General features: G+C 35.3%; 1 protein-coding gene across 1 annotated transcript; it reads left to right on the top strand.

Moving 5' to 3' along the window:
- On the top strand, nucleotides 1-26,759 carry CYFIP2 (Cytoplasmic FMR1-interacting protein 2). The gene is made up of 19 exons (XM_051215416.1): nucleotides 1-166; nucleotides 203-370; nucleotides 404-505; nucleotides 542-723; nucleotides 757-967; nucleotides 1,003-1,125; nucleotides 1,161-1,315; nucleotides 3,100-3,337; nucleotides 4,579-4,833; nucleotides 6,587-7,019; nucleotides 9,050-9,615; nucleotides 13,723-13,922; nucleotides 14,911-15,142; nucleotides 17,508-17,729; nucleotides 19,479-19,569; nucleotides 21,739-21,863; nucleotides 24,598-24,672; nucleotides 25,208-25,579; nucleotides 26,214-26,759. Exons 1-19 carry the CDS (start codon nucleotides 38-40, stop codon nucleotides 26,367-26,369), a joined length of 4,035 nt encoding a protein of 1,344 aa, XP_051065917.1. The 5' UTR covers nucleotides 1-37; the 3' UTR covers nucleotides 26,370-26,759.

Below are 26,759 nucleotides of genomic sequence, written 5' to 3'. Positions count from 1 at the left end.
GGTCGGTTGGTTGCGGATTTATAGTTATAGCGTTACAATGGAAGTCCTCCAACATCTTCGAGGACCTATACCTACTACAATGAGAGAAGTCAGTGCCTTGTCCCAACTAAACCTTGATGAAGATGTTCCATCAATTCAGGGAGCTAATTTCCCCATATTGTTGCAGGTAATTATTTGGTTCATTAGACTCATTTCTTGTCAGTCCAACACTGATACGAATTTTAGTGATATAACCGCATTTAAATCCGCTTTTGCGCGTTCTGCTGAAGATGCAAGGGTTTACTCACACCTCAATACTCTGCTTGAACAAGGACAAGAGTACGCGATTATGCTGTACACGTGGAGGTCGATATCTAGAGCTCTTCCATTTGTAAGTTCATAGCTTATATATTATTCTCAGTAGATCCGATCAAGTGACCAGCCTAATAGAATAAAGATATATGAAAAAACGAAGGAGATATTAGAACCACATTGTCTAAAATTGAAACAGTTCATGTTCTTTCAAGTAGGTTGCCGAAGAGCACTTCATCAAATTTACTAGGATGCAGCTATACGGAGGTTTGTGGAAGAAGTAAAACGACTGGCCCATAAGGATCAGAAAAACTTCTTCGTCAACCAGGCCTATCTCGTCACACTTGGGAAAATGATAAAAATGTTTGCTCTTCTAGATGAAATGAAGAACATGAAGGCAAGCATGAAAAATGATTATTCTAACTACAAAAGGTGTGTTCATGTTAATTTCTTATCGATAATCAGAGCCGCCCAGTTTCTACAAGTTAACGATCCCGATTCTCACGACGTCAGTATATTCTTGGCGAAGCAAAAAATCATTCGTGATACACTAAAAGAAAGCTTGATTGCAATTGATGGCTATGAGGACCTTCTGATAGAAATCATTCATAACAGCGCTCAAATGTATGAAAACAAGGTTTATATCCTTCCTGAAGAGAAACACACTCATGTTATAGTAAATCCGGGTTTAGTTCTCGTTCACGTCTTTAGGTTATAGCTTTTTCCCTTTATCTTCTCGATTCCAGTCGTATAGTTGATGGTAAGCAAGTAGGCGTTTGCCTGAATAAAATTGCAAAACGTCTTAACATTGGTAAATTAGATCGGATTTTAAAGGTAAGCCAGATTCGTTCCTTAATTTAATTTCTTAGGAATGTGAAGTTGTCAATCTGTTCGGTGATATGAGTGTGGAACCATTTTCATATGTTCGTCAAACAGCGTCATTTGATCCATCTAAGTGGCCAGAGTGCAATAGTGCTAAAGTTTCTGGTCAGGGAGTGATCTTAACACACATGGCGAGATTTCAGTAGGTATTACGTGATATTTCTGCTTTTGCTTGGTTTAACTCAAATCGTCTGTTCGTCCCATCACAGCCTAACCAGGCATACATTTTCCCCACATAAACCACCCACTTTCCATCAAGCACTGAGTACTTTAAAAGGGAACTAGGTTTTCTCAAGTTCGACCTCTCCCTACTATTTCTTCAGACCCATCGATCGCCTCCATTTTCTTTGGTCGTAAGGTTGGCAAACAATATGCAGTTTGTAACCATTCGAACAATTTACGAAAGGGAACATGCAAGCTACTAGATTCTGTGTCCAAAGATTGGATAATGCAATTATTTCCACCATCCTCAAACACACTTAGCTAGGACTCGGGATTTGCTGTGTATTGTTACTATGTGAGTACCACTACTCGGCACAATATTCAGCATCCAACCTTTCATGTATAAGTTAAATTTGTGGTGGTAGTTGGGTTTAACGTAAGTCATTCTGGCTTTCGTTGTATTAAGACTAAGCCCAGCTAGAAAGCCTGAACGAGGGCCTACAAAGCTACTGGAATACATAGATCTCTCATCGACTGTACAGTTTCACTATCCTTTTAGATCTCTTCCGCAAGGACTTGTAACACCACTAGGATGTTAAAATTTTGATCGTTGAGGGATTATTTAAACCGTTGATCTGGTAGAAATAGATGTATTTAGATCAATGAGCTATATCTCCATTCGTGCTAAGGAGTTTCAAGACATTTCAATAAGTTTTGAATAGTTAATATAATTAGATGGAGTGGAAATGATAACCTTACAAATAGGTGCCTTCAGGTTTGTCAGCGTTTTTGATTGATTTTAATAAAATAGAAGAAACCGCTGGAAATATGAAACACGGGTAGTATCCCGGTTGTTCACGTATGATTATACTGAAAATCTGACAAAACCCTGAAGTAGCAAATGGTTAGCGGGTGTGACGATACCCTTTTCTTATCCATGTCTGTGCTCCTATCAAAATAATCAGGTAAAGTATATGAGTGGTATCATATTAATAACTTGATCACGTTTTGTCGAAATCAGTTATAGTGTCACTTTGAAATTAGTAATGATAGCTATATTCGACACTATGTTTAGTACAATGAAGAATTTTGAATATGAAATATTAAAGTGAATTTATTAAATATTCAAAGATAAATATGTATGGGTGGTCCTTAAGAGTTTTACTAGTCATGGGATGAGTTACATTCATGTTGCTGGTTTGTATCACTAGTTTAAGTTAACTTTCAACCTAATTCGTACCAGATATTGTGTTGGCCACTCTCATTCCCTTATCATTTAAGCAGAAAATATACCATAACCATTTAATGGATACGTGATTAGTCGTAATTTAGTGGTTAAAAGACTTGGCTTCCAAGTATAAGGTGTTTGGTCCGAAACTAGCTCCATTTCAGTTTGGACAGCTGGGTAAGTTCATTATCCGTCCTACATAAAAAGTTGGTGCAAAACCGAATCCATAAATTTGTACGTGGTAGACCAGTTGCCATTTTAGTAGTTATATGCTCGTGTACGGGACGATCAGTGAGTATATTTTTAAATTGCGATTCTATCTTTGTCATTCACTATGCTTCTAAACACTCAAATTTATTGTACACCACAAACTAGCTCATAATATCAATACTATTTTCACTTTATTGCACAGAACGGTACCCGTAAAAACTTCATTAACGTTAAAAGTCACATAAAACATCTCACATCATGATCCCTTTATATATATCTATCTATTTGTCTTAAATGCTTTTTGATAATGAAAATTCTGATTTCAGAGAGGAATATACTTCATTGACATCCGATTTAGCTTGGCATACAAATACAACGTCGATTCGTTTAAATGAACGTTCTGCCAAAGAAAACCAAGAACTTTATGATCTTGCACTTCGAGGTCTTCAATATTTATCTGGTTGGTCTGTACAAGTGTTAGACACATTTTCATGGAAGCTTGCTCACTGTGCCAGCGGTTTCACAAACCATGAGTGCCCAAAAGATGCTGAGAATTATGAAAAAGTATGCTTCGATTATATTCTCGTGAATATGAGGTTCTTTTGAATTATGATACTGTTTTGAGCTTTTTTAATACCTAACTGAATTAAAAAAAAAACTATTAAGTCTGGTGCGCTAATAATTCCTGCCAAATTAACACATTGTTTGCAAAGTGACAAAAAAGGTACTGAGTAAAGCAAATTCATTCAGTACTCCTAAGATTTGCCACTAAAGTTTTACACTATTTTCAGTGTTATTCACCTATGGTCATGAATTTTCATCACGTATGATTTGGTTCGCGGTATATTTCTCCCTGTTTGTACCTTTTCTGTCAAAAATGTTACTCTTTCTCACCGGTCACTCCATAAAACGACATTTGAGTTGTAAAATACAAAGAATAGGCGTTAAGCGTTGTTCATAGGTGTCACATTGAATTATGATTTACTTTGATACTGTTTTCCAGCGACTGGGATCGGGGTCCAGGACACTCATCTTACCTCATTAAAAGTGAAAACGGGATTATCTCCCAGTTACTCTTGCCTTCCGAATTGGGACTTATACCTGAGACACACCAACTACCAAAGCGCCTTGTTCGGGAAGCTACTAGTGTCTGAACCACGGGCCCTGTATTTGGCATATAATCTGCTAGTTTACATTTTTCAGTCACAAGATTTTAACCGTGATATCTCTTTGTTTCTTGATAGTAATCTAATTTTGTTAATAACAACACGGTATGATCATTAAACTAAGCTATTTAATGTTTTGATGCAAACAGCCAGTAAGTGTTTGTTAGTACTCCTAGGCAAACATCTTACCAATTATGTGGCTCTAATATGTTCAAGTTGTAGCTTAATCGTGACCCTGTCCTTCTCAGCGGTTGTAGATACTTCTATCTGTTAGGTAGTATTTAGGGAAATTGTAACTCATTTCGTCTAATTGCTAAAAGATAACATTTTAATGAGCTTTTCACAGTTATGAGAGATGTGCATTTAACAGTCCATCTACTGCTGTGGAGCAAGACATATAGTCCGTAGACAGCATTCAGTCTAGCAAGTATGAGGGAAAAAATGCCAACCTGGTTCCATAAGGGCATGAGTTAGGCGGTTAGAAGTCCAATCTTTGAAGATTTATGTGACTGCGATCACTCAACATACATGTTAATCTTTAAGTTGTTTAAAAAATCCGTCCAAATATACCAAATATCACCTTTCTGAACTCATTTCCATCATCCAGAATATATTCATTTGTTTTCTCGTTTCCTTCAGGCCACTCGTTATAATTACAATTCAGAAGAAAGATTTGCTATGATTGAAATAATCAGTATGATTAAATCTGTTCAAACACAACTTTTACGATTGGAAGCTTGTTATTCAGAAGCGATTGGTCGTTCTGTTTATCGAGAACTACAGGCAATTGTTGTCGGCCAATTAAGCGCTCCATTGCTTAAAGCACAAAAGAAAAAAGAACGAATCATGCTGGCACGTTTAATACTTGCGATTCAAGCGACATGTGCTGATCAAGTATGCATAGTATAATATCGTAACTGTTTTATCGGTGAAGAATGATACTAAAATAATAAAATGTAAACCAATTTTTAAGGGTGTTTAGAATTATATTTAGGAAGTATTATTACGTTGATATCGAAAAGCTATTCCGATTTTTTTCTTTCAACTAATTGTAGTTACATGTTATTGCTGTTCAACACGGAAAAGTGATTTTCAGTGGCATTTAAAATTAAGCCGTGATATATATCAGGGGTGACTAAAGTTTAAAATATCAATTGTTTGAGTAATGTTTTATGGCTTTTATGCTCAACATAAGTAGTATTGGTTGACTTGAATTTGACCGAACAAAGACCATGGATAGTGTGTTTCAAACTCATATTGTAAACTTTAAAGAGATAAAGTATTGCCTATGGACTTTTATTTGAATCTTCTCATAGGTATCTTATTAGAGGTAAAGTTCATCGTCTCGTTTTGATTGATTTCTTACTTTGAGACTAACTAAATCCAAGCTTATAGATAACATAATCCTATGTATTGAGATTCTTAAGAAAAACAATCCTTTGCATGTCTTGAGTGCAATATTTTTTGGGATAGATCTACCCCTTCCTTATGTGTGAGATGTTGCTTCATGAGTGATCTACAATAATTCATAGTATGACTATAGAAAGGGAAATAGCTGAAGGCCTTGATCGGTTCGCTTATTTTGAAAGTCTCATCAACCCTAGTGGATTAGTGACTAGCAAAATCTTGTTACGTTTTCAAAAAGCTGCCAACTTTTGTCAACTTGTACAATCTGTTGCTCAGGAGAGATGTTCATCTGTCTATTAAGGTGGGAGTATACTACCCATCAGCTTGGTCTATATGAAACATGATATTTAGAGGTAAAAGACACGTATAGATTTCAAGTATTTGATCTTATGTTCTCGAACCATTGTTTATATATGGCGGGATCACCAAATCAGACTTGCTAAGGTTAGATCAAGTAGAAGCCTTGAGTTTCTATCAGTAATTTGCTAGCTACTGCTTTTCCAAGATTCCTTAGCTTTCCAGTAGCCTGTCATTTCAACGAGGACTCCGTGCTGATGGTATTTTCCAAAAAAACAATGGAAGCTTCACAATTAAATCATCCAATTTAGAGAATATAATACCTCCAACAAGTACATTGTCATCCGTAACTTTGTCATTAAACTCTACTTTTTATCATTATTTTTTAATAAATCAATCCTTGAAAATATGACTTCCATTTAGTATATGTTCTAAAGAATAAATCTAACAATAGAAAGGTTAAACATTTGTGAGGCACATTAAGTCGATGTCTTTTACAGTATTTAAAGTCTTTGCTAACTAGAAACAAGTGAAAGTCTATTTAAACCCACATTTACCGAACAGCTATGACTTGAGAATGTAGCACCACCAAATACTCCCATACTGTATATTTTAAGCCCTTGTAATGTGTAAACAGGTTATGTTCATCAGTGGAGCTGTATCGTTCAACCCATGTTTATCTCGTTAGTTGGCTCACAGTCATTAACACCGATAATTATTATGCAAATTTTAGTGTCATCATTACTAGTACCAAACACATCAAACTTTCCCACCGAAATATATTTTTATTCTACCAAAAAACATGATAGCATTTCATCAATAAACATTCTTTAGTTTTGTATTAGTCGTTTTCTGGGATACAGATTCTCTCAACAACTTTTATTCTCATCACAAGATTAAGTCAGAACTACTCAATCCCGATCCCTTACTTTTTTCCTCTCAGATATCCGACACAATGGATTTGGATATGATGATGCACACTAGTAGCAGTAGTGGTGGTGGTACAACAGGATCCAAATCATGGGGTAAAGCTGCTTCTTCAAAACTATCGAATTCAAGCAATAATAATAATCATAATAATAGTATGACTACAGGGTCAAATTCTACGATGGCTACTGTCGCTGCTTCATTAGCCAATAGTAATGACAGTCCAACAGGATCGATTAGTACAAGTAGTATATTTGATTCAAATAAACGTCGAGTTGGTCCATCATCTAGTCAATTGTATTTAGTACGAACTATGTTAGAATTAATGGTTGAACAAGTTTCATCAACCAAACAAATGATACGAAAAGAATTGGACACTGCAACATTATCAGCGATAGATACATTTCTTAAGCATAGTTTTTATTGGCCATATCTTCTGAATTTCAGTGGTAATTTGAAAGTGTTTATCAATTTTATCCATCTTTAATTTTATTTATACAAGTGTAATTTGTAATTGTTCATGCAAATCTGTTTATGTATAATTAATCACTAATTTTAAGTGTAGGTGACTTTCTACTAGATAAGTAAATAAATGTAAGCTGACTTCCTAACTTTAGGAATGTGTGTTACGTATGTCCAACCACTGCCTACCTCGACATGCGATGTTCGCTTAATAATAGGAATAGGTTGTAAAAAAAACTAGGGGCGGCTAATCAAAAACTTTGAATCAGTTCGTGAACTCATTGGCCGTTAGGGTGGGTCGTGCTGATAGGTACAGATTATTCGTGATTATCATAATCATTAGTTGTAAATGTGTGATGTCACAGAACCGATAAAAATGACACGGAGACATTCACTTTCTGCATTTCTTTAAATGTTGAGTTTAATAATTATCTCATACTTTTCATTTCACAAATTAATTGTTTCTCACCCAAGCACATTATTAACGCCTAATCTTCCTTGCTACCACTATTCTGGCATTTGCCTTGATAATCTTATTTCGTCGTGCTGATATGGTTTAGCAAATTAGACAGACGCTCATATCTGACAGATCCCACTTTTTTTTATCACTGATCAAGTGACTAACGTATTAGATGTTCATCATCAGTGTGGTGGTCTTTTCATACTTAGTTTTACATTGATCACTCTTGCTAATATATTCCCAACTAGTTTAAGTTTAGATCATGATCTTCTAATGATTACTTTTAATTTTAACATTCAAAAGAAGTATTTTCAAATTGTTAATTCATCTTACTGAAATAATTATTCACTGAAGTAAAGACTAGTACACGATATTGGTTAGAATACATTGGTCAAGTAGTTTACAAAATTTATTATATCAATTCTCTATTTATCTACTTTGACGTATGGTCTAGTTGGAAAATACCTCTTACTTCTTATGAGTAGTTTATTACATCTAATCCTATTGTTTATTAAATCAATTCAGTACTTTAATTAATTGGTTTCCAGCTGTTCTACTTACGTCATTGTAGGCAGATGATCAGTATCACCAATGCACACAGAAAGTGTAGCTCAAAGCGAAGTACATGAACATGTACAATTAGTAAATGAGTTATCGTATAACATACAATTCCACTGCACTTGTTACTTATGATTTAGCTCAAAGAAAACTTCCACATAAAGATAATGTGGTGGAAAATATGACTGAGTTACCATAAAAATGCACTATTATGTTGAAATCAATCCTCTATTTGAGTTCGGTTCTGTATCACGTTTCAATACTAGAATTTTTTTCTCTCAACTACATATAAAGAAACGAAAGTATGGATTTAACATTTCATTAGTTAAATGTAGATAACAAACTAGTGTGTATACAGTAAAAGTGAATTTAAAATTGACAAGCGGTGAAATCTCATGTTAGACAATCTTGTTTTCCTATTCGCTGGTAAATAGTATTCAGTATAAAACATTAATCATTGTGGATCGATTTTGTAATGATACATCTTTTAAAAAAATGTTACATAATAAGAAAGACAGTTGAGAGTGAGGAGGAAGAAGGGGGAAATCATATGTAAAATATTGATTTATGTTAAAATGATCCGGTTAAGTCGACAAGTACAAAACAGGTGACCTTATCAAAACTAAAGAGTATGAGTAGTGTTACTGGGTGTAGATATCGATTTCAAGACGATGAATTCCCTATAACGCGTCAATGATGTATGATAAATTATTTCCTGTTGGTACAATAAAACTCTGTAACTTATTTTGGTCAAACAGCCTGCCCTAGGTATTCAAAAATCTCTTCTGTGTTCTGAGATAGAGTTGTTTTGATAATCATACTTTGTTTGATTTACCATGTTAGTTACGTTTCAAGAACAAGCCTTTTAGATTAGAAGTTGTATACAACAAATGTATATTACTTCACTGAGATAAGTACGGTTGTAGATTATCTCTTGTTTTCATCTTTGTTTACCTTCTTCCATCCATTATCCTTTTCCATCTATTTTTTTCTCACTAGAAACTTTAATCAAGTGTTGTGACCTATCTCAACTATGGTATCGTGAATTCTTCTTAGAAATGACTAATGGTGCTTGTATACAATTTCCAATTGAAATGAGTTTACCATGGATATTCACCGATCATATTCTAGAAAGTGAACATCCTGGTTATACGGAATATCTACTCTATATGCTCGATCTCTACAATGATGCTGCTGACTGTGCATTAAATCGATTTCGACGACGATTTCTGTATGAAGAAATCGAGGCTGAAGCGAATTTAGTCTTTGATCAACTTGTTTATAAACTAAGTGATAAAATATTTCGGCACTATAAACGCTATGCATCATCAATTTTATTAGACAAACGATTTCGAGCTGAAGCCCAACGTACTGCTTCATGGCGTGAACCTTATCCACCGCCTAATCGTTATACTGCAGCTTTACTTCGACAAAGAAATATTCAATTGCTTGGTCGTTCTGTCGATATAAACCGATTAATTTGTCAGAGGATGACTAAAGCAATATACAAATCAATTGAAGTTGCTATTTCACGTTTCCATAGTTCAGATATAACAGGAATAATTGTAAGTTTGACGTTTATTATTATCATTATTATTGTTTTTTGTAATACAATACTATTACACTTGATCATGAACTAATATCGTTTAGAGTAAAAGAATCTAACTTGAAGAATTCTTACTCCCTACCATTGACAATCGACTGTCGACCAAACTCATCAAATATAAAAGTCGTATACAGACTAGCAAGTTTATTTGAACACCCAACTGGTCATGAACTGTACGTTTTATCACTGATAAATTATTTATCAGGTTTGAATTTATGCACCTGACTTTGAGTCACATTTTATACGTGTGAGCTAGTGATGCTACCTCGGTTGCCCAGACCAAAGCCGGTGGAGCAAAGTTTGAACCTGGAACCTTAGCATTCGAAGGTCGAACGCCTAAATCATTAAGCAATCGCTCTTTCTTACCATTTAAAGAGAATAATGGATCTTTAATATGATTTATTTACAGTAAGTAGAGAATTAATATATCGCTTCATATCTTTCTACGAACTAATTCTTTCTTCCCGTACTATGTCCTTATATGCAATCTTTCTTTTCTATATTAGCACACTTGATTTAACTACTCCTATGAATCCGGTATTCATCTTGTTGTGTTAATGAGGTATGGCAACTTGGACCGATGCATATATGTGCCTGGTTCTACGTTGTAGCTGACTGACTGACTGACTTAATATTTTCATAGTTTTGTTTTTGTAAATAAATAAAACAATCTAATTCATCTCATTACACACATCTATCCAAAATATATTATTCAATAAAAATAAATTTTACAACCTCATAAACTAGAACATGTATCTGAAATGAGACTAACCATGCCGTTGTTATTTATTGAATAGATTTGGACGCTTGTGATATACTTTAAAATGAACATTTTGGAATAGTTATGGATGTTAGCTTTCTACGCACTGAAATTAAAACATCTATCCGATTGATGGTTGAAAGTTAAAGAAAGAAACTAATGATTCATAATTGTACTAGATGTATGTAGTGATCATCATATAAAGATTTAGTTGCACCAATAATTACATCAGGCTCTTATTTATTCTACTTTTGGGCTAGTTGTTCTATTTTGGAATCCCATCTGACTGGTCTCAATCACTGATTGTGCCAGTCTATAAGAAAGGACAAAAGTCCTCTTGTGACAATCACAGAGGAAGCAGTTTGACTAATACAGTGTCTAAAATATTAACTTCAATAATACTTCGACGCCTAACTAAAGCTCGTGAAGAGCAGGCTAGAGAAAACCAGGCTGGTTTTCGACCTGGACGTGGTTGTATAGACCAGATATTCACATTTCGTCAGGTTCTAGAACACAGACACATGTTCAGACGCCCCACAATGGTAGTATTTCTCGACCTTAATGCAGCATTCGACTCTGTTGATCGTGAGGCTCTATGGCAGTGTTTGTCATTGAAAGGAGTACCAAAGAAGTACATTAACCTTATAAAGGCTCTCTACTCGAACACAACTGAACTGGTAGAGTGAGAGCTTATGGCGAACTGTCATCAGAATTGATTACCTCAAGTGGTGTTCGTCAGGGCTGTCTACTCTCTCCATTCTTGTTCAACTTTGTCGTTGAAGTGCTTTCAGAGATAACACTTTCCTCATCTAAATTTTCGGGGGTTGAACTTCTGCCGGGAGACTCACTTCTTGACCTAGAATATGCCGATGACATAGTTCTATTTGGTGAAGACGCTGACAAAATGCAGTCTTCTGATCACTCTAAGCAACAATGCAAGCATGTTCGGGATGCGATTCTCCCCTCGAAATGCGAAATGTTGCTTCAGGATTGGGTTGCATCGACACCCGAACTAATGATAGGGAGTGAAGTAGTTGAGCGTATCGATCGCTTTACTTATCTTGGAAGTCTCATCAGCCCTTGTGGTCTGGTGTGTGACGAAATCTCAGCACGGATACAGAAGGCTCGACTAGCTTTTACCAACTTGCGCCATTCATGGCGTAGGCGAGATATCCGTCTACCAACGAAAGGACGTGTTTACTGTGCAGCAGTTCGTTCCGTCCTACTTTATGGCAGTGAAACATGGCCGGTAAGAGAAGAGGATATTTGTAGGTTACTAGTATTCGATCATAGATGTCTTCGAAACATTGCTCGTATATCCTGGGACCATCGAGTAAGTGACGCAGTTGTTAGGAAACTGGTACTAGGTAAGGATGGCAAATCCATTGATGAGGTAGTGAAACTTCATCAGTTGAAATGACTGGGACACGTGTTACGTATGCCCAACGACCGACTGCCTCGACGTGCTATGTTCATTGGTATAGGAGTAGGTTGTAAGAAAGCTAGGGGCGACCAGACCAAAATATGGCACAAGTCCATGAAGTCACTGACAAGTGGACTCAGCCATGTTGGTAGGTGTAGACTACCTGGTTGGGGACCGCGAGATGATAGCAACCGATGGTTAGAGACCTTGAATGAAATAGATCAAAATCGTTTGCAATGGTGCAGGTGCATCCACTCTTTGTGTTCTCCCAAATTCTAATCTTCTGAATTCTTCATGTCCACCATTTTCTTTCCAAATTTATTTCACTGAATTATACTCTTTGAATAACATCTTCAAACCCTAATGTGTTCCGATTACTGCTTATACTCTTACTACCTCTACCACTACGGAATTTGAGTTGACAACTGCATCTCTATGCTAATGTGGTGTGAAAACTCGAACTGATGTACGTACGTACGAAGTCCTACTTTGTTACTGATTGACTGACTGATTTTGGATTCCATTATACATGTAGTTTAGTTTAAAAACTTTACAAAATTTATCTATCATTCACATATATACACTGAACAGGATGATAAATGTGATGAAATTCTGAAAATATACTTAACATATACATATAGTGTATGTGTATGTGTATCCATTCTTTTCAATCAATTAACCATAGAATACTTGATTAATTATACAGTCGATTGTTTATACGTTTCAATAGATGGATCATTTATAGGATGATGGATTCATTTATTTTATTTTATTTCTTCTTAAAGTCTTGTTCATTATTAATTAGTTTGTGATCAACTGATATATTTCGATGGTTACTTACGCCTGTTACTCCTCATGAAGGAGCATAGGCCACTCACCATCATTCTCCATCCAACCCTGTCCTGGGCCATCCTTTCCAGCCCTTTCCAGTTTTTATTCACCCTTTTCATATCTGCTTCTATTTCCCGACGTAATGTGTTCTTTGGCCTTCCTCTTTTTCGTTTCCCTTCAGGATTCCGAGTTAGGGCTTACCTGTAGTTCTTCTTGACTTCCTGCAGGTCTCAAGCCCAGGTAAAGAAGTAGGGTTGGGCATGAGGTCGGCAATCCCATCCCGTAGAAAAAATCTTGCTAAAAAACGCCAACTAGATTGAAACTTTTCTTTACACATTGCACAAAGTATCTGTCGGCTAATGAAGGAGTAGGCTGGAGGAAAGAAAGGATTCACTAATTCATTGATAATTGGTTTGAGTTATGTTGGTAGACGTTCGGTACACTTCATTAAGTTCTTCGCCATAATTATAGTCATTAGTTAGAGGTGTTGATTAACTTAACTCAGAATCAATCACAATAGCTCATACCCATGTACTCTTTTTGTTCCTTTAGATTTGCAGTTTCAGAACTGTTTTGTAACCTTGATTCTGCGAATTCATTCTCCTCGAATCATACTGTCTGCGGTTAATGCTTCCTAGTATCACCGATTCTTCTGCTACTTTGGTATTGATTCTGATCATTTTATCTCATTGTGGTGTAACAACTTAAATCGATGCACATATATGCTAGGTTCTACGTTCCTTATGATTGACTGACGTTTGTAATCCTGCCAGCTGCATGAAAAATGGTATACAGTAGTAACCTATTTTTATTCAGTCAGCCGAATAGAATCTAATAACCATGAATACCTAGGTTGTGATTAAAACTAGTATAGCTGAAAACGTAACCAATCACTAAATTACATTATGACATATAATAGTGAACAAATAGTTTATATTCATCTACATTATATGAATCACAATTATCTCAATTATTATAGTTGTATATTTAATAATTTTAAATAAATCTTGTTTTTGTATGTATACTATATGACTATACCTTTATATTCATAGGAATTGGAAGCAGCTATTGAATGTAATCGACTTTGTCATAGAATGTTGAGTGAACAATTGGAATTAGATGATTTTGATGCATTATTACGTGAAGCGGATAATTTAGTAACTTCTAGATTAGGAAAAATTACTGTTCATGTATTTTGGGAATTAACATATGATCTTGTTAAAAATTACTGTTATAATGATGCTACTAACAGGTTAGAAAGAGTTTTGTTTTAATTTTATGATTAAGTATTAAGTTTTCTACAATATTTTAACCGTTTTAAAAATACTCATTCTATTAAAATACTGATATATGTATGAAGAATATTCTTTTCAATTGATGCTCATCAGGTTTTACAAATAGACACCAAAGTTTTGAGCAAATTACATAATTATTTATTTAAACACATAAACATTCGTACAAGGAGGCACCAAATAGATATACACCACATAAATCATTCGATTCATGTGACGGCTGGGATCCTGCTCGGGTGCCCAAACCGAAGCAGGTGGTTATCTTAGGGGGTTATACTCGGAGTCTTTGACCTACAGGTCTAATCCACAAGACAGTGGAGCAACGTAAGGAGATGCCGTCCGACGGTAGCCGGTGACCAACAACAGACTTATACTTCATCTGTTCCTTCAGGATACTGGGGTCCATGTAAACCATTGGTTTGGAATCAGGGTTTTCCAACTCCGCTAAGTGGACTCTCCGTGTCCAGTAATCCGGTTAAAGTGCCGGACATTCGCTTTTCGTCCTCTCAAATTTTGTAAACAACACCAGTGGTGCGAGAAAGCAGTGAGTAGGACTTCCCTGTTGGTGGTTGTATGCACGTGGTCATGTGAGAGCATTTGGAAAGGGTAAGCGGACTCTCCCCACTCTCAGCCGTACCAGGGCATTTGGGGGCCAGTTTGCTCCCTACAAATTGATTTGTTAAGTTAAAGTATATCAATAGTGAAGTTGTGACAAAAAAAAAACAGTCGCTTTAATAAACCACGTGCAATAAACGAACGCGTAGATCATTCCGTAAAGTAGATAAATCTAGACGCTTTATGTAAGTAAGCGAAAAATCCGGAGTCAACCGAAAGACAAGTATAAAATACGTATTAACCAGTATATATATGTTTATCACTCTGATTTATTCTACATTTAATATTCTTAAAAACCAAATAATTATTTAAATTTTTAAAATCTGCAAATAGATTTGTACCAACAAATTTCACATTAACTGAAGTGTTAGAACGTGAGAAACCGCCAACAGTTGAGGCTCAATACGTTTGGGGTAGTCGTTCGTTAAATACATGCTTTGAAACTATATTTAAATTATATCGTGGTTTTGTTGGTGCACCTCACTTTTCTGCCATTTGTCGTTTATTGGGTTATCGAGGTCTGTTTGTTGTTACGGCTGAAGTAATGAAAGTTGCTCAATCATTGGTACGTTTAATTTGTTTGACTTGATTCCTTATTTTGAATAGTGATTTCTTTTTGTCAGTCAGTCAGTCAGCTACAACGTAGGACCAGGCACATATGTGCATCGGTCCAGGTTGCCATACCTCATTAGCACAGCAAGATGAACACCGGATTCATAGCAGTGGTTAGGTCAAAGGTGGTAATATATAAGAGAAAGATTGCATATAGAGATATAGTACAAGAAGAAAGAATTGGTTCGTAGAAAGAAAGATATGAAGTGATTTTAATCTCTTAGTTTAAGGGAAGACAGGGAGTGTATACACCGACGCCATTGTGATCGATTCTGAGCCATGTCACCAAGAGTCTCCAACCATTGGTTACGAAAGTCACGTGGACCCCAACCAAGTAGTCTGCATCTACCAACATGGCTCAGACTAGAAGTTAGTGTCTTCATGCACTGATGCCACGTTTTGGTTTGGCCGCCCCTAACTTTCTTCCAACCATCTCCAATACCGGATAGCATTGCACGTCGTGGTAGTCGGTGTTCAGCCCAGTCCATCTGGACCGGCTCCAGAGGTCTTTAAGGATGGTGGTCCAATTTTGGCGATCAGGTTGACTAATATTTTAGCTAAGATCTGGGAGTTAGACGTTATTCCATCTGACTGGTCACAATCACTTATCGTCCCAATATATAAGAAAGGGTCAAAATCATCTTGTGACAACCACAGAGGGATTAGTTTAACTAATATAGTATCTAAAATACTAGCCTCGATAATTATCAGACGCCTAACTAAGACTCGTGAACTCCAAAACGAGAGACTCAAGCTGGCTTCAGACCTGGTCGTGGCTGCATCGACCACATATTCACCATTCGTCAGATTCTAGAACACAGGCATACTTATCGGCGGTCTACCGAGTCAAATTTCTTTTTGTGTATTACTTTAATGGTTTATAAAGTTATTTTATTAGTTATATGTCTTCGGAATATTCATGTGTCGCTTGACTGACTGTGAAAAGTAACATCAGTCTCATTTTTTATACAACATTTTTGTTTCATAATGAAGTTTGTCGTTTATCTTGTTCTGAATAGCTGACTATTTGCCTCCATTTGTTATACACCAGTAGTTTTTTGATTGTTAGCATAAATGAATAGAATGCGATGAATAGATGATATACCAGAGACCGAGCTCATGATTTGAGCCGTCAGTTAAGCTGATATAAAAAAAACAAGACCTGCGTGATGAGATAAATGTCTAATCAAATAACATACTTGTAAACAAAATGTAGAACGCAAAACTAAACACAATTATACACCAAATGTGATTAAGATATACAGATTTCATAGATCGTTTAAATGCTAGGGAAATTAAAATATGAGTGTTAGATTTCATTCTTTCGCTGTCATATTACTGTTATCGACTTGAATTCGGATGATATGAATAGTCTGCGCAACCAATCTACTTGTTCTTCAAAAGGATCCACCTATTTACAGTGCGTTTCTCGTAAGGTCGTTAGTGTTTTATCATTGGTATCTTCAAAGCATTGTTTGTGTTTATTGAAACAATTGGGTGAGGATTTTTGGTGCTATATATAGAGTAAATTGACGAAGTTAGTTGATTGACTTATGTGGCTGTAAAACTTGATAAAAATGACTGAGGGATCTATTTAGAAGTGCTGCATGCTTGTTTTAATAATAGTTTATGAGTAGATTAAAAACTCTCAGGTCAAGATGTAAAATCATCTCACGAGGTTATTCAATACTAGTTTGAGTTGTTTTTAGATATATGAACTTCTTGGTTGGAGTCCACGGAAGTACAGATGCATTCTTTGTGCTCCCCCCCCCTCAACTCTTGCGAAATCTACTATTATTGAATAAAAATCCTTTCTTAGGTTTATATAATTATTTGTCACGAACTTCAGTAACAGAGATTCCTATCAAAATTTTTGATGGACGAAGATAATCTTCAGATAAAAAAATATGGGTACATTCGGATGTTAGTGAATTGAGCATGTGTTACAGGATCAGAATCTATCGAATAGTGAACATTTGATTGATTGTCCAAAGCTCAACTCGTTTTCTCAAGTTTGCTGTTCGCCATCTCCAGTTAATTTCGGAATGATTATTGAAAGTAAGATTTTTGAAATCATATCAGTCAAACTAGTTCTCCGGATACTACAGAATAATAAACGCCGTTTTATGTTATAGTTCATCAATCCGTCATACTCAATTGCATACAGTATTATAACCTTTTTGTCGGCTAGTCCCCTAATCATCTAGTGATTTCTTCCTATATTCATTGTTGGAAGTTATTCCGACTTATATCATTGTAAATTTATCATGAAAATTCATCAAAATTTCTTAAAATGTTTTTTTTCTCCATCATATTAGCTAAATCAAATATTACGCGATTATGTTTGCCGATTAGTGCTTCTTATGCCTCAATCATTGATACTTCCATCAGAGAAAGCAGAATCTGATGCTGTATTCTCGGCTTTATACACTCAATTACATCAAATCTATAAATATACAGATTTAAGAACTAATGTATTTCAAAATTTTCGTGAATTTGGAAATATTCTTATCTGTTGCTTACAGTTAGAAAAGAATTTAGTAAGTTTTTTCAAATAATCAGTGTAAATTTTCAAAGAAATGAAAATAAGCTTCACTTTTATGAAATACTACGAACACACTGATTGTTAGTATTCCCTGTCCGAGTTATGATTATCAAGCAAAATGATCTAGCTACAAGTGATTTGAATAGCTTTTTACTAATGATAACTAAAATTGAAGTCAATTATATGAGGAGGGGTTTGACTTCACTCTTGTAAAACGTAAATATGCAATTGCGATTTGACTCAGTATTAAAATAGTGGCTCAATAGTTAAGGCATCCGGCTTTTAGTCACTAAATTACAAGTTCGAACCCCGTCACACTTTCGATTTGGTTCTAGGTCAAGTCCGCAAATTTAACCTGGTAGATGATTTATTACTGATAATAAGTATGGTCTGAATTTATTCCTGATATTATAAAATATTAGAGAATTATGTTTTTTTTTTAAAGTGAATGCGATTGGTATAAATTTATTCCTAACGCTTATATCCAGCTGGTTAGAACTGATTGGTCGTTAAAATAATCTTGTTGATCTCTTCGACTGAACCTAGCTACCCGGTTGAAGAAAATAACTCCTTTCAGCTGATTACGTGAATTTTTCAATACCATGTGAAATAGAAGACTGAGATGGTAGAGAAGATTTGTAGCTCAGGTGGATGATTTTGATGGAGTTTTGTGCTCTGAGCTGGATGGTTTGGTCGTAAAGCTTTCATCGTTCTTCTGAACTACATCATCAACACAAACTTTAGGTAGAAGTGAAGTGTTCGAATTTCTCCACATGTGGAGAAGATTCGCCGGTGTAATTTGCGATAAACAGAGTAAAAAAATCGTTATAACGTATACTAGGATGTTGTTAAAATTACCGGTCTTTAGTTAATATGAATAAGTGAAAATCTTAAACACAATTTTAAGATTTTATACAAAAAGAAGAGGTAGATGAAGACATGCCATAAAAATGCTATACAGCAGTACTACTCTGACTGTTTGTAAGGTAAAAACTGAACTCATCTGTTTCGCTGGGGTGATGGATGATGACTCGTTTTTGTAAAATAAAGACTAATGAAATATGAAAATTAGTCCCTTTGATGTTCATTAACGTACACATAGGGAGAAGCAATCGTGATCTGCAGGTGAGTGGTTGAATACATACCAAAATGGCTAAGGAAACAAATGAACTTCGATGATCTTCCGCATTCGTGAAATATTCGGTTGAGACGGGTCATAGGGTCGATATCAAGTCAGCCTCTATAGTGCTATAAAAAGAGTTTTCAGCGTCGTATACTAAGGTCTATTGAAGTCTTGTCTATGGAAAAACTGGATTCGCTTTTGTGTTCAGAAACATTTCGTCCTTACTCTTAGCCTACTTTAATTTATTACCAAAGTGGTGAGTTTCAGACTGTGTACTTTTTATTGTTTTTGTTTCTGCATACCTCCTTTCTTGTCTAGTTGACTTTTTTATTTTTCATACATAATGTCTTAACAAGTATAAGTGTAATCAGATTGTTCGAAACATAATTCTGATAATCTTTGTCTTCTCATTGTATCGCTCTAATGAAATATGATTAACTGCCTTGTAAAGTTTACCGATATATATATGACAGAAAATCTGCAAGGTTGAACCTGCTTCTACTATGATGAATACTACTGAATGGTTATCAAAGGAGACCTCTTTAATCAATCTTTCTGTTTGTTTGTTTAAGTAATAATTAATTTTCTGTTCTTACTATTCTAAGCTATTTTACATTCTAGTCAATTGAAGATTCATGTGATCTTCGTCATGCAGGGCCTTTTATTGGACAAATGCCAAGACAGTTCTTCCCTCCTATTCCATCTCATGAGGGTAAGTTGTTTATAATTCTTATATTTAATCATATGAATATCAAGTTTTTATTTACTTCTCAATTTATCTGTCTAAAAAAATTGACAATTTTTTTCTTAATAAACACAATTATGTTTTTACGGCTATAGGATAAATGGTAAGAGTTCCTAAAATTTGAACTTATCATAATTATATAAATTCATACTATTTCTCTATTGTCGTTGTTTTTGGTATATTCAAATATTTCAATGGTTGTGATCATGAGTCATTTGAAGCTAGACCACCATGGAAAACCTGGAAGCATTGAACGACCGTTGTGGAACTCCTCAGCAGTGTGCATCCACGGTGTCTCACTCAATTTCGTGGATTGGTTGGAGTTAGACAACACCGTTGGATGCCAGACTGCTTAGTGGTTAAGCGCTCGAGAGGTTGGATCGTGGATGCGCAGTGCTGAGGAGTCTCACAGTAGGACGAAACGATCGTTCAGTGATTCCAAGTTTTCTCATGGTGGTCTAGCTCCAATCGACTCATGATCTCAACCATTGGAATTACTGTAATATTCACAAAAACCATTCTGATATTCAAATATAACATTTCCGTTTATTTCCAAAATTTAAAATGATCATTATTTTTTTCATCTTATCATGAAACCAAATTACTTAGGGAAAAACAAACACAATACCGAACTCCCCAAAAGGATTTTCTCTCTAATATTCAATATTCTATTTATTTCAAGTTATTTAATCATTGCTTACTTTACTCATTACTTAGATTTCTTTATCAGCTTTAAAAAGTAGTTTATTACTTATCAACTCAAGAAATTTTAGACATCCCCTGTATTTGTTCAAAATGTTTTTTGCTCAATGAAAAAAAGACAGAAGCGGAACTGAGCATTTGTTACTTAAATTGTATACAATCGATTTTGTAGAGTTATTTTGTTAGTGGCCCCCAAATGCCCTGGTACGGCTGAGAGTGGGGAGAGTCAGCTCTCCCTCTCGTGATACTCTTACATGGCCGCGTGCATACAACCACCAACAGGGAAGTCCTACTCACTGCTTTCTCGCACCACTGGTGTTGTTTACGAAATTGAGAAGACGAAAAGCGAATCTCTGGTGCTTTAACTGGGTTTCTGGACACGCAGAGTCCACCTAGGAGAGTTGGAAAACCCTAATTCCAAACCATTGGTGCACATGGGCTTCAGGATACCAAGGGAACAGATGGCGCATAAACCAGTTATTGATCACCGACTACTGTGGGACCGCATCTCCCAACGTTGCTCCACTGTCTTGTGGATTGGACCTGTAGGTCAAAGGCTTCGAGTATGATCCCCTAAGATAACCCCCTGCTTCGGTTTGAGCACGCGGGCAGGATCTCAGCCCTCATATAAATCGAATGATTTATGTGGTGTATATCTATTTGATACCTTCTTGTACGAATGTTTATGTGTTTAAATAAACTTCGTTAGTGAGTTAGAAAAAATTCTTGATTCAATGGTGTAGAGTTTTATAAACATTTATTGATTTTAGTCACTAGTTACTATGCAATTGAAAAATGTATCATTTAATTAATTTTTTTTCTTTTTTTTTCTATTGATTTTTTTAAAATTATTTAAACTTTAATTAAAAGTTCAATGAACAATTTCCTATATCAATCAATCATCCTTATTTGTTTTTAGTCAAAAAAAAAAACAATAATCGAAAACTTAACATGAATTCTGAAAAAAACAACAACAACACTAATAACAGATATCAACATTATGAAGTATGTCATAGAAGAAAGAAAAAACCCTGTGAAATCCCATTTCTTTTTTCATAGTGTTGATATTTTCGATGGTTTCATTGGGCTGTTTTTCGTTGTTGTTGTTGTTGTTGTTGTTGTTGATACATACCCTTTGTATATTGATGAGGACTACAATAGGAATACAGAATATATATACATATGTAATATTATTTTCCAAAGAAGTTTTACTTCCCTCATATGATTAGTGTTTGACAAGTACAAAGGATACACCTGAAGAATTGGGCAAATCCTGACTTGTGTATATTGGTACAATTCTTGATATTCTGTTATACCAAAATTGTTTCTATATAATAATAATAGTAATAATAATAATGAGATATATGTAATGTACAACTAGTTCACTTATTGTTGCTGATATTGTTCCTTCTTATTCTCTATTACTCATTATAGAAGGATTAAAAGGTAAATCAATTAATGAATTAAGACGTGAACGTGAAATTCAATACAAAGAATTACAAAAGAAACAAGAATCAATGAATATTGTATTAGTTGTATCACGTATTGGTACTGAAGATGTAAGTTAATAAGATCTTATATGTAAATCTACGTGATCTATATGTATTTATCATTCTCTAATCTTGTATTATATATTTTTTTTAAAATGGTGTTTCCTTTTTGTTCATCTTCTTAATCGTTTCATTGTTTATATTGATTTAATTGTGCGAACTAATCTGTAGAGTATTATACTAGATTAATGCCCTGGTATGACCGAGAGTGGGGTGGGCCCTCCTTCTCTCTCGAAATGCTCTCACACGGCCACGCATATGCAGCCTCTTCCAGGGAAGTCCTACTCACTTCCTTCTCGTGACGGGGCTGTTGTTTACAAAAATGAGAGGACGAAAAGCGAATGTCCGGAGCTTTAACCGGATCACAAACCAATGGTGCACATGGGCTCTAGTATCCTGCGGGAACAAATGGCGTATGGAACAATCGTTGGTCACCGGCTACCATGGGAATGCATCTTCTCACGATGCTCCACTGCCTTGTGGGTCAAACCTTAAGGTCAAAAGCTCGGGGTGTGGTCCCTTAAGAAAACCACCTGCTTCAGTTTAGGCAACCGGGCAGTATCACAGCCCTCACACAAATCGGATGATTTATGTGGCGCATATCTATTTGGTGCCTCCTTGTACCAATATCTATGTGTTAAAATAAATAATAATAACTAGATTAATTTATAAGTCAATTTGAGATAGATGACATCTTGAAATAATTCGGTCATCATCTTAAGGTCTATCTACTAATATGTATCAATTTAAATTGTCCAATTTTATATCAGCATAGAAATACAGTGAAAACGGACAAAGTATGGAACAAAGGTGAGGTACTCAATCTACAAAGGAAAGTGAAACAAGTGATATATATATATATATCAAGATTTTTCTTTTTAAATGCCTCCTATTTAATGGGTAACCGGTATTACTATTATTTCTTCATTAAACTCCATGCTGTCACATATATTCCACTTAAAATGTTTCACTCTGATAACAAAAAAAACTATACATTTTTCTTCCATTGAATAGTAAATAAACTATAATTTGTCTAATAGGGTGAAACCCGAGATTATACAAAAGTCACGAGGCCGATGCCTCTTCTTGCAACCGGAATAACAATTTTTATAGGTATATGGAATGTTCACACAATGTAGGAGACCGGGAGGACCAGTCAAATGGCAACAGAAACGAGAAGATACAATTTGACGGTTCTCGAAATAAATGAAACCCATTGGACACAAGCTGGACCGAAAGGGATAGATTCGGCAGAGATGCTGCTTTACTCTGGTCACAAACAGGAAAATTCTCTACACACTCAGGGAGTTGCTGTAATACTTTACAAAGAAGCATGTTAAGAACTTATAGGATGGGAATCTCATGAACCTAGAATATTCAAATCATCCTTCAAAATAAAGAAGAAGGGAATCACAATGATTGTTATCCAATTTTGTGCACCCATCATTAATGACAATAGAGACATCACACTGCAATCAGTACCAGGACTTTTCAGACGGCGTAGTTCCTCTATTACAAACACACGAACAAATGCAAGTCAAGCCAAACAGTGTAGCAGCAGCCTCTACATCAGTAGGACTCTACATACACAAGGGAAAAGCAAGATCCTCAAATGCAACACGGAGAACACTAACCTGGTCGCATTAGATAAGGAAGCTCTAGAACAAGTAGAGTCTTTCACGTACCTGGGAAGCATCGTCGATGAACAAGAAGGATTTGGTGAAGACGTAAAGGCAAGAATCGGCAAAGTAAGAGGAGCATTCCCACAGTCGAAGAACATACGGAACCCATAACAACTGTCAACCAATATCAAAGTCAGAATCTTCAATACGAACGTCGAGACAGTTCTACTGAACGGAGCTGAAACTTGTAGAACTATCACAACCATAATCAAGAACTTACAAGTATTTATAAACAACTATCTACTCAAGATACTCAATGTTTTTTTGGCCGGATACCATCAGCAACAGCCTACTGTGGTAAAGAACAAACCAGCTTCCAGCTGAAGGGGAAATTAGGAAAAGATAATGGAAGTGGATAGGACATACATTGAGGAAATCGTCAAACTGCATCACAAGACAAGCGCTAACTTGGAATCGTGAAGGGAAATGGAAAAGAGGCAGGCTAAACAACATACTGCAGACATGAAAAAAGATGAATGGCAACTGGAAAGAACTGTAATGAATTGTCCATGGCAGAGTTGGATGGAGAATGTTATTGAGCGAGTGGCCTATGCTCCTCAAGGAGGGGTAAGGCATAAATATGTACATAAGTAAGTGTGGTTGCCGCAAAACCTGGATGTTAGGAGTGCAATTTCCCATGGAGTCACTCTTGAGCACCACTGAAGAAGTCCCAACCTAAAATAAAACAGATACCTCTATTTCAGTGATTCTTCGACAGGTATTAGCCCGTGATGAAAACCATCTCCAAACTAGACAAAACTCCATAAAACACACAATTATACAATTTTTAGTGTTAAAAAGACAAAGATGACAAGAAATGAATTTAAACACATGATCTACGGGTCGAAATAGTAGTTGAAGGTAGTTGTCAGGAAATCCTGGACGTAGGTTTTGTGCTGTATGGCACTCATTAGCGAGGTTACCTGTAATCTCTGACGGATTCGATATCGTGTCAACCAGTTTCACGGGTAATTCAACTTAACAAGTTGAAGCTTGAGTTATTTTCATGTTGAATTTACTCCTTTTAATTATAAACTCTCTCTTTTCTTCTATTCACACAGCAATTGTCCTTAGCTAAAGAGAATGAAATATTAACGAAAGAGAGACTTTGTTCTGGTTTAACACTATTCGAATTTGTAAGTTATGATTCTTCTAATCGTAACAACAAAGATTATTTTCAAACATAATTTCCGGCCGTATAATGAATTGTTTGTCATTGAATGCTTCAATTTATAAAACATATTTCAATGGATGGCTGTGTAATATAGAACATACAAGCATAGTTTACCGAAATCTATAGTGTACGTGGTTGCTTTGCCCCTTAGGCTACTTAATAACTAATTAGGACTTGTGTAAAACAGTCACATATTTGAGATGTTTGTAGGATTGCTAAAAATTTATATATACCAGATGCAATAATTATACGGAAGTACAGTAGTTGTCTCAGCCAGCTACAACGTAGGATCACACATATGCATCAGTCCAAGTTGCCATACCTCATTAGCACAACAAGATGAACACCAAATGCATAGAAGTAGTTACTTCAATGACAGTAGTTGTCTGCCTTACTTCGATTTCTCTATAGATTGCGAATTCATAATTAAAAATTAATATTTTTTATTGTTTTAATTTCTCCTGACTTTTTTTTCATTTTCTACTTCGCATGAATAGGTCCTTAATAAAATTAAAAACTTTCTTCATGAAGAAGATTCTGATGGAAATACTTGGGATCGTCTTTCCAATATTGCCAAACGTAGTTCTATATGTAATGGAACTACTACACATTATAATAATGATATACTCGGCTTAGAAAGTTATACACACTTTCATCGTCTATGGTCTGCTATTCAATTAGTATTCTGTACACCATTTGGGCAAAATGAATATACAGTTGAAGAAATGTTTGGTGAAGGATTAAATTGGGCTGGATGTGCAATCATTTTGTTATTAGATCAACAACGTCAATTTGAAGCACTTGATTTTGGTAGTCTTATTTTACGACTACAACGAATCGATAAAAAAGATGCAACACCAATGGGAGTTGTACGTTTTATTATTATTTAAATAATAAGTTATATCTATGAATATGTTATTATATCTGTCCGTTTTAATTTGACATTTTAATTGTTACTCTGGTAAATTATTCCACTGTTTTGATAGTTTAATTACTAAGTAATTTACAGAGGGTAAATTTAAATTGAATCGATTTCAATTTTAGTAAAGAGCTTTGAATGCTTGATGGAGTTTTGTTCTGTGAGCTCATCGTTTTTCTGAATGACATCATCAGCACAAACTTCAGATAAAAGTGAAGTGTTCGAATTTCTCCACATGTAGTTTATAGCTCGTCCTGTAGACCTCGATGTTGATTGGTTCTTACTGACCTTAAATTTGTCATTGTTTACTTCTTTGTTTTGGTTGTATCTCCCATTGGTTTGGTTTTTTTCCTATGTTTGTGCATAGTTTTCGTGATTGATTGATAAATTGAATCGATTTCAATGTGCTTGTTGATTGCTGATTGACCTGAGTGCCAAGCTTCTAAAAATTCTCTGTTGTTTTTCGAATTATCTCCATGAGTACTGTTACTTGGTGACTCAGCATACTAGAATTCATCAGTCGATGTTAAAGGTATTTTATTTATTTTAAATTAATAGTTTCCCTCTCATTTTTTACCATTTAGTCTCTGGAACGAATGGCGGCTCGTTTAAGTCGTTTCTCAGTACTCAATCGTCAAATATTTTCCACATTAAATATATATCTTCATCCTGTCGATCGACTGGATGAATCGAGTGTTCGTGTTCGACAGTTTCCTATACCTACCTGGTCCAAATCATAAACCACTATCGTTTTTTAAACCATGTAATTTGTTCCCCTTTCCAATTTTTTTGGTATAACGCTTATTGTACTATAAACCACCTCAATTAATGGCATTTTATAGAGTTCCTTTGGTCTTTTTTTATATTTTGATCATACCGGTAATTTGTTTTGGTTGATTTACTGCTTTCCTGGTGTTTTTTTGCTTTCTTATCTGTTTTTTTCACCTCTTTTTCTAGAGAAATATGTATAAATAAATTCATAAGGAAAATAAAGTTAATTTATGGTGTTATATGATTAATGATAATGATGCTTTGTTAGTAAAATTGCTTTTATGCGGGCCAACATTCTTTTCGTCGTAAAAATCATGTATTCGATGCGACCTTGCTGAAATGATGTGTCCATACGCGAA

The sequence above is a fragment of the Schistosoma haematobium genome, chromosome 4 (assembly GCF_000699445.3).
Source record: "Schistosoma haematobium chromosome 4, whole genome shotgun sequence".
NCBI classification, from domain to species: domain Eukaryota; kingdom Metazoa; phylum Platyhelminthes; class Trematoda; order Strigeidida; family Schistosomatidae; genus Schistosoma; species Schistosoma haematobium.
This window is presented reverse-complemented; position numbering and strand designations above follow the sequence as displayed.

What these genes read in the sequence shown, in the direction of transcription:
- CYFIP2 (XM_051215416.1), top strand. Translation starts at nt 38, where the DNA reads ATGGAAGTCCTCCAACATCTTCGAGGACCTATACCTACTACAATGAGA. An exon ending in TGAAAGTTGCTCAATCATTG is followed by an intron (nt 15,143 to 17,507) that starts GTACGTTTAATT and finishes CCATCATATTAG; the next exon opens with CTAAATCAAATATTACGCGA. An exon ending in TCCTATTCCATCTCATGAGG is followed by an intron (nt 19,570 to 21,738) that starts GTAAGTTGTTTA and finishes TACTCATTATAG; the next exon opens with AAGGATTAAAAGGTAAATCA.